Raw genomic sequence first — 8,586 nt, 5'->3', positions numbered from 1 at the left:
TTTTTTAAATCTATTTTTACCATAAATTCCAGGTAGATATAACAATAAAACCTTAAAAACTATGCTACAAACCTATTACATTTTTGTTTCACAAAAGTGCATCTGCTTGGTATTGCGATTTTAATTATAAATATATTGTCAAAAACAAAACATATATAAATTTAATTTATAACTAATAACTTAGTTTCCTTGTATCTACAATTGCACTATGCTTAAATTAAAAAAATATATTTACTGGCATTTTGGTTAAGTATGATTATCTAGTATTTAAAATTACATGTTGTTTAGTGATAAAGCCTATGTATCATTAAATTAGTTACATACTAACTTTCACCCGCGACTCTGTTCGCGTGGAATTGAAAAAAACAAAAGTGAGCCTATGTGTTCTTCCAGAATATCTTCTACATACCAAATTTCATCAAAATCCGTTCAGCCATTTAGGCTACAAACTCTTAACATCCATCAATTTTAACTTGCGCATTTATAACATTAGTATGATTATAATTAGTAAAAGATTGCATTATTACATTTAACTCAATAATGGCTCATTGAGTGGTATCACACGATCAGAAGGTGGTAGAAATAGTGGCAAGTGATCCTGTCATACTTGCTCTATCATCGGGAACTGTTCTTCTGAAGGGGGAAGGCTCTCTGCATCAAAGAAACTAGCATGTAGAGCTACTACAGTGACTGTAGCACCTGGAAAACAATTTTATATTTATAATTGAGAAAGACTAGAATGACTACACCCTTCTGGAACCTTCCATAGGCTTCATCTCAAGATTTTACATATCTGATATAACTATAAACTAATGTTATAGATGGAATATATTACATTGCTACATAACAGATAGATAAATTAAAACTTACCTAAGACCCAAAACAGAACAGCACCAGCACCAGCCAGCCAACACAAGGCCATTGAGGCAGCGGCATACACTGCATACTGCTGGGTTTTAGTTAATTCCCAACTTCCAATCTAAAAAAGATGTTATTTAACTTTTAAGTATGTGTTAAAAATATTCAGATGAAGTAAAGATTTATTCAGAACATACCTTCCATGTATTTGGGCCAGATGTTAATTTTCTATATCCAAAAAAGCTAGCAACCATTGCAATCAAAAGCAGCGGAGAAGTAATCCTATAATTAATTTAAAATTATGAAACAAAACACAAAAATTACACACCTATTAAAATATTTCCCGAAAATATACTTACAGACAATATGCAAAAAGTCCCAGGAATACCACCAAATAATTAGCTTGAAAATATTCAATATTTCTGTAAAACCGTCTTGTAAGCCGAGGTATTGAAGCAGGGGTCTGTAGAAAATTGCATTAGATCACTCATTAAGAAAAAAAACTGACTAGACCAAGATTATGCAGACCTGTAAATATGTATATTATAGTTGTAGTGTTAACTAACTAATATTTACATAATTATGATTGACAATGTAACAGTGCAAATTAAGTTCTTTTTGAATTGTAAAATTAGCAGACATAGTAAAATGATAAATTGCATATTTACTTACCTTAAAGTTTTCAGTTGCTATAAACTGCGTCCATGGTCGTCTGCTAGATAGTAGACCTAATACCAAAGCTGGAGCGGCACCGCTCCTGACATGTTGTAGTAGTCTGTACCAATAAGATATGCTCAGTCAGTAGGAGAACATGCTTTAAAGGTAGTAAACATATATGTTATGAGAAATCATTCGACATTCTAGGAAGATATTAGTAATTCTTAGTAAATAACATGCTTCAACATATTTAATATTGTTAGTACAACTTACATTTCTACTTCATTCACATACTTTTGTAAACCTTTCTTTTCAGTAGTGGCATTCATTTCTCCTGAAAGATCTATATTAACGTTCTCGGCCATATTTCTATAGTTATGTTAATTAAAAAAAAAGCAACAAATTGCACGAAGAAAGATTTCGCTTTCGTTTTCAATTTAAAACGTCGCAAAATCGCAAAAAAAACGACGTGTCAAAACGATCAAACAAAATATTTATAATTTTAGTTTTAGTCAAAGAGAGAGCATATAGTGCCACAAGGATATTGTGGTACCTTTTTGACATTGACAGGATGGCGCCTCTGAGCATTTAGGGTTACCAGTAATTTAATATGCCCGCATTAAAAGGAAATTCTTTCATTAAAAACGAAAACGCAAATTATAAAGGAAGTACTTGCACCTTACAATGTAACTAGGAAATGCCCAAGACTTCGTTTGTCGGTTAGAAGGCTCTATAGTTAAAGAATCTTTGTAGCAAACTTTTAGCAATGCACTCTCTTCACAGTGAGGGAAGGAATAGTCTTAATATTTCCTAATATTTTCCTAACAACATTGTTCTTTTAAATAAAAATAAATGTATTGATAAATAGCATAGATTAACAAACCACTTTTAAGAATAAAGAATACATCAAAAATAGTTAAAAAGCTAACAAATGAATACACACAGTTTTTTTCTTAATACGTAAGTAAAGATGATTTTAATGTCAAGAAGGTGGTGCACCCAGGTGCACAAAACACGTTACAATAAAAGGTCGGTCACTGCAATTTGAAATAGAAAATAAAACAACTTTCAGCAAAATATTTTTAAGTCAATTAGTATACATTTTTTTTTAAATTACAAATCTAAAATAGGCGTTGCCTTGAGAGTTAGGGAATTCCTTGATTAACAAATGGTAACAAATTCTGATTGCAACAGACACAAGATGATTTACATTTTCAAATGTAATTACTTCTTCTCAGCGAGAAAAATATCTTCCACTTGAAAAAAAACTGTCTTGCACTACTCTTAAACGCTTTCAACACTTTATTTCATGGAATAACATTAAAAAGCCACACAAAATTCGTAAAATAATGTAAAGTAATGACGCGAAGTGAACTGACAAGCTATGTCACTATTACCCTGACATTAAATGAAATATCATGGAAAATAGCGAAGGTAGCGCCACCCGGATCCCCCGTAGTTAATTTTTTTGGTCCCTTTTTCTTCACATCCTTTTTCTTATGAGAAAGGATGGAAAGTGAATTTGACTGCGAAGGAGATGCATAGGAAGGGGAAATATCCTCTTTATGTGCGTCTCCTCCTCCGTCGATTAAAGATAGGCAATTGGTAGACAAGTAGGCAACGCATCTGCAATTGCGGATGTTTATGGGCAGCGGCCGTTTTGCCATTTTTCGGATTTAGGTGGTCGCTTGCTCGTTTGCCTCCTTACAATATAGACAATAATCTCTGTATATATTTATTATATACATTTTCTTTCATTTATTTAATTTCACTTACGCCAGGAACTTAGAGGGGTAGGCATACACATATCGTGGATTTTTATTAAGTTCGGTCCTGCTCTATCTCTCAAAACATCTCTTCTGTACTTCACCTGCAACACTAAATCACTAAATTACCTTATTTAGTAATAAGGTACAATTTTAATTAAGTACCTAGGTATTAGATATTTACTATGTTAGATATTTAAAATGAAGTAAACACCTATTGAAAACATGAACAGTATTGAACCGGACGCTATTTATAGCTTGTCTATGACCGTTCAAACCAAAACCGGATAAGCTGTCTGCGTCATGTCATGGCTGGCAATAGGCTTGATCTTGATTTCTTTTCTTGCAAAAGAGAGTTTGATTTTCTTTGCAAGTATCATTCCTTCACTTTTTACTTTTATTTACATTTTCGAACGGTGTGATCTGCGGCATTTACAAAGTAGTATAATATTTTGTCTGTAAATTATGATTAATGTGTAGAAAAGAGTTATAGTTTCATAATGAACGACGGAGACTGGATTTGTAGCGATGCAAATTGCGGAAATATCAATTTCGCCCGCCGTGTATCATGCTATCGTTGCAATAAGGAAAGACCAGATGGAGGGAAACCTTGTAAAAAGAAGCTAGGTACAGAGATAGGAAAATCAGCTGCAGAAAAATCAAGAGGTTTATTTAACGCCGATGATTGGCAATGTAATAAATGCGCGAATGTTAACTGGGCCCGGCGACAAACATGTAATGTTTGTAATGCGCCGAAATTTGGAGAAGTAAGTTGCTTTACATATTTGTCCACATTGTAAATAATTTTGCGAATTCCAATGCAACTGGTGTGTTTGTAATTTAAGGTGGAAGCGCGCACCGGCTACGGCGGAGGTTACAATGAGCGAGGCGTCGTCGAATACCGGCGACGAGAGCCTTCTTCTGACGATGAATATGATGAGTTTGGAAGAAAGAAACGCAAGCGCAAATCCGATACACAAGATAAGGTATGTTTACTTGTTTTAGTAACTTTTTAATTACATCTCAACAACTTAACACATCATTGTAGAGTATGAAAGCAAGATGTAGTGCTTCTATTATTTTTACTCTCGGCATTTGATCTGGAAGCACAGATCTAGATTTGCAGGAATTATTTTGATTAAACATTTACATAATGAAGCAAATTGTGGATATTGAAGCTAAGAAGAAAGATGTTTTTGTTATAAGTGAAATAATTTTTGAAGCACATCATTATTAAAGTGGAGATAATTTTTCCTGCCTTCAGGTTGGCATCACTGAAGGACCGGTAAACAAAAAGTTGCCACCCACTGTGCTGCAGAAGGAAATTAAGATGGATCATGTATTGCAAGTGTCAGCATCAAATAATTCATTCCATCAAAATGGAGGAAGAGAAAATGTTAATGGTAGTCTTAGCGATGGCTCAGTATGTGATCTGCCTCCTCTTAGTAAAGTTGCATTTCGTAGGAATCAATTGCCAAATCAAACAAGTTATCTCAGACAGGAACCTATGCAACTTGGATTTAAGGCTAATTTAAATAATCCTCGGAAGAGAATGTCAAGTGTGGGTGATAGAGATTACACTGGATCATCAGGTTATGAGACTGGATCGAAGCAAAATAATGAATCCCCTATCATTAAGTCATACAATCCAGTTATGGAAAACAGAGTGTCATCAACAAACAATGACTTTGTTTATAAGTTCACCGGGTCAACTCCTGCTGAAGATTTTCAGGTCACATATACGGTAGAAGAAAGAGTCAGAGCGGCCGCATTTGCTATTGTGTATAACAACTGCAAAATTAGTACAACTAAATTTGAATCACTGTATGACAAACCTGCACCCGATTTCAAAACAATTTTTGCTTGGCGGCAAAGACTCTTATTAACAGGTTGTTTGGTAGACTCTCATTTGGAGTTGCCTAAATGTGAATCTAAGAATGAAAAAATTGTCACTAAAAATGCAATTGTAACAAATGAACTTGTAACCAGAAAGAAAAATGTTCAAATTCTGCCAAATCCTGATGAGATTCTTATTGGAAGTGACAGTGATGATGATGTGACAAAAAATTTAGAAATTGTCAGTAAACCTCAGCGGGCAAGAAGTTTGAGTGTTGAAACTGTGCTTCTTAGTGGAGTGGATACCGGGAGAATGGGTGGATCTATAAGTACTGAAGATAGGGAATCTCAAGCTAGAAGTCATTCTGCTTCCACTCATCAAAGAAATCGTTCTAGTTCTTGTGATAGCCAAGATTCAAATTATCCTGACACAGATTCTGAAAACATGGGCTCCAAAAGTGTAAAAAGCAGATCCAGAAAAATGAAACAAGTGAAACCTTCCATTCAAGAGTCTGATTCAGACTCTATTTCATATAATAGTGATGATGGAGACTTTTTATCAAGAGTATATGAAGATGGCCGAAAAATTAGACACAAAGTCAAGAGGGACTCAACAATTACAAAAGTGAATAATTATGTACCAAATGAAATCAACAGAGTTTTTTCAGGATACAGTACAGTGAAGCCATCGGAACAATCTCCATTAGTTACTGGTAATATTTACACACCTATTTTACATAACATGAATGTTAAAATGCCAAATAGCATTGTATTGGACACCGATGGTTGCTCAAGTGAATATGTGCCCACTAGGTTAGGCTCTACAGCTAAACGTAATTATCAAGAGTTCAAAGACAATGTTAAAAAGAAAGGGTACTGGGCCAAAGGAAATTGTACATCTATTGGAAATAATAAAACCTCAACAATAACCTCAGTTGCACTTTCAACAGCCAGAAATGTACAAAAACCTATAGAAGAGAAATTTTACACAGAATCTGTCAATTATGTTACAACTCAAAGTAATAATCGAGTAGAGGATTTCACGAAAGATGAATTTGATAATTTTTCATCAACAAACCACTACACACCTTTTGATAAGCCAATAAGTTCTGTGCCTAAATTAGACATACCAACTGAGAATACTGCGCGAATTTTCGATCTTGTACAATCTAATTCTGCATCAAAAAATCGAAGCATTATGGATATTTTTAATACAGGTGATCAAACAAATAGTCCAGAAAGAGATGATTTGGAGAAATATGCTAATGTTCATAAAATGTATGAGACTGAGTGGGATGAAGATGATGATGCTCTCTACAATAATACTGATTCTGTTGACGCACATTCTACTAAAGCTCGGACACCTTCGCCACCAAGTATTGGCTCTATAGCAGTTCACAGTCCCATGTCTAAAATGCTGTATGTCTCAGATGTAGATCAGCCGGCAAAAGCGCAGAGTATTGGAAGTTTAAATAATTCAAATTTAGATTTCATCACAGATAAGCGTGACATCTTGTTGGATTTGTTCAAAGATATCCAAAAAGGCAAGGAACATGTAGATATAAATAACATACAAAAGCAAACATTATTGAAAGAACATGATAAAAGTAAAGACTGCAGTACATTCAACCAACAATCACAAGTACTACCCAATCATATGAAAGTATTGAAGATGGATCCAAAACCAGTGATATTAACAAATGAAGTAATAAAAATACCACCTGAAGTAAATAAAGCATCAACACAAGAGTTAACAAAAACAATAAGTCCATCAAAACGTGTGAAAGTGTTAGAATCGATTACAATACAGCCAAATACTCAACAAAAACCTCCTGCTAATATTAATATTTGTAACCCCGACCTAAACAGTTCGGAAGAAACATTTCATGACACAGCTGTATTTAATAAATCTCAAACACAAGACTCACCTGCACCTGCTAAAATTGTAAATGAACCACAAACTCTTACGCCTATTGATCCACAATTAGGTCAAGTAGACTTTACTAATATTCTGTCTAACATAAATACTAATACATTGCTTATGGCGCTTCAAAATTTGCAAAATATACAAACTTCTAGTATCAGTAAACAAAACGAAGCTGCCCCAGAGCAAAGCAACTTAGGTGATCAGAATGTAGAAACTATTAACTTGACTAATGATGAGGAATGGGAAAAAGAATCAAATAGGGATGGTAGTATAGAGAGACAATTGGAAAAATTAGATGGTAGTACAGGAGACACACCTTTTTTAAGTGATATTTTCGACCCCGGACCAGTCGGTATGACTAAAAAGTTAAATATAAGTTTAAATTTACTTGATGGTGATAAGTCTCAAGAACAAACTCTCGGTGATGAAGATGCACCAGTGATAGGAAATTTTAAGAGTTTCGCACTTCCCAAACCGATATTGTTGAATAGGTTAAAATTGGCTGTTAAACCCTCTGAGAAATATATTAAAAAATCTATTGAGGGAAAGAAAAAACGACGGAAAAAGGTTTGTATAATAGCTTTTTGATTTAGTAATTGTGAGATAATGATTTGCTTATGTGTGTGTATTGCTACAGGGCAAGGCGAGCGGGTCACAGGACGAGGGCGCGGGGCAGGACGACGAAGAGGAATCCGGAGACGAGGCGGATCTTTCTAAGTATGATCTTTGGGGCAGTGATGGGGAACAGGGCAACTCTACCAACTTGGGTTAGCATTGCGTTTAGTATGACAACAAATACATTTTAAACAAAATTATTGTAACTCAATAATTTAGTGAAACAACTAATTCAATACACCTATGCATTTTCCTTTTCAGAAAATTCAGAAAAAACCAAAGAAGACGAAAGTCCCAAGGAGGGATCGGAGCAGATGGAAAAAAACGGGAAAACTAGCACACCTGATGTAAAAAGTAGTAGTAGCAAGAGAAGGTATATTATAAAGCGGAATAACTATTTATTTACTATTTTAATTTGATGTAGCATTAATTTTTTTAATAATTTTCAGGTCTCGCAGTTCCTCATCATCATCAAGTTCAACTTCGAGTTCCAGTTCTAGTCATAGTTCCACAGAGCCTAAAAATAAGTACGTTTTTTTTTTATTTTTCGAGAAAGTAGAAACAACTCGCTGTTTTTAAAAGAATTTCTGTAATAGTCGAATATATTGAATTAACAGATTCGACGATTTCAACTTGAACAGCGAGCGCGAGGGGTCTCCGCGGCGGAGGAAGTCGCGCACGCGCTCCCGCTCGCCGCGCGCGCGCCCCGCCGCCGCGCCCGCGCGCCGCAAATCCCGCGACAGCAGGTCCGCCGGCGAGACCAGGTAGGACACTCAACTGACATCCTAGCATTGGATTACTAAATATTATATCACGGAAAATGTAATGAATGTATTTTTATATAAATTTGCAAAGTATCCTCTTTCAGAAGCCATGAGTCGTCGCGAGATAGCGAGCGGTCGCGGGAGAAGGGCAGGGAGAGGGAGC

The 8,586-nt window shown here is 35.2% G+C and overlaps 2 protein-coding genes across 3 annotated transcripts; one reads left to right on the top strand and one right to left on the bottom strand.

The window, feature by feature from the left end:
- Positions 1–459: 459 nt before the first annotated feature.
- Positions 460–2,025, bottom strand: LOC106111067 (prenylated Rab acceptor protein 1). 2 transcript variants are annotated; one of them, XM_013293035.1, is made up of 6 exons: positions 1,810–2,025; positions 1,531–1,633; positions 1,218–1,321; positions 1,056–1,140; positions 871–979; positions 460–699 (listed from the first exon to the last, which is right to left on the bottom strand). In XM_013293035.1, exons 1-6 carry the CDS (start codon positions 1,878–1,880, stop codon positions 602–604), a joined length of 570 nt encoding a protein of 189 aa, XP_013148489.1. In that variant the 5' UTR covers positions 1,881–2,025; the 3' UTR covers positions 460–601. The 2 variants fall into 2 exon arrangements, with proteins under 2 accessions (XP_013148489.1, XP_013148488.1); XM_013293034.1 differs by having other exon boundaries at positions 1,789–2,023.
- Positions 2,026–3,547: 1,522 nt separating this feature from the next.
- Positions 3,548–8,586, top strand: LOC106111173. The gene is made up of 8 exons (XM_013293187.1): positions 3,548–4,048; positions 4,127–4,267; positions 4,546–7,611; positions 7,682–7,811; positions 7,921–8,032; positions 8,109–8,186; positions 8,277–8,423; positions 8,515–8,586. Exons 1-8 carry the CDS (start codon positions 3,782–3,784, stop codon positions 8,534–8,536), a joined length of 3,963 nt encoding a protein of 1,320 aa, XP_013148641.1. The 5' UTR covers positions 3,548–3,781; the 3' UTR covers positions 8,537–8,586.

Source organism: Papilio polytes, unplaced genomic scaffold (assembly GCF_000836215.1).
Source record: "Papilio polytes unplaced genomic scaffold, Ppol_1.0 DF824180.1, whole genome shotgun sequence".
Lineage (NCBI taxonomy): Eukaryota > Metazoa > Arthropoda > Insecta > Lepidoptera > Papilionidae > Papilio > Papilio polytes.
The sequence above is the reverse complement of the archived record's forward strand: the minus strand, read 5'-3'. Positions and strand labels throughout refer to the sequence as shown.

Bases quoted from the DNA above. Each gene is read 5' to 3' on its own strand.
- LOC106111067 (XM_013293034.1), bottom strand. From the start codon at position 1,880: ATGGCCGAGAACGTTAATATAGATCTTTCAGGAGAAATGAATGCCACT. The intron at 1,322-1,530 runs GTAAGTAAATAT...AATTTTCTACAG, and splicing joins TAGCAACTGAAAACTTTAAG to ACCCCTGCTTCAATACCTCG. The intron at 700-870 runs GTAAGTTTTAAT...ATTGTTTTCCAG, and splicing joins TGTTCTGTTTTGGGTCTTAG to GTGCTACAGTCACTGTAGTA.
- LOC106111173 (XM_013293187.1), top strand. From the start codon at position 3,782: ATGAACGACGGAGACTGGATTTGTAGCGATGCAAATTGCGGAAATATC. The intron at 4,049-4,126 runs GTAAGTTGCTTT...TTGTAATTTAAG, and splicing joins ATGCGCCGAAATTTGGAGAA to GTGGAAGCGCGCACCGGCTA. The intron at 7,812-7,920 runs GTTAGCATTGCG...TTTCCTTTTCAG, and splicing joins GGGCAACTCTACCAACTTGG to AAAATTCAGAAAAAACCAAA.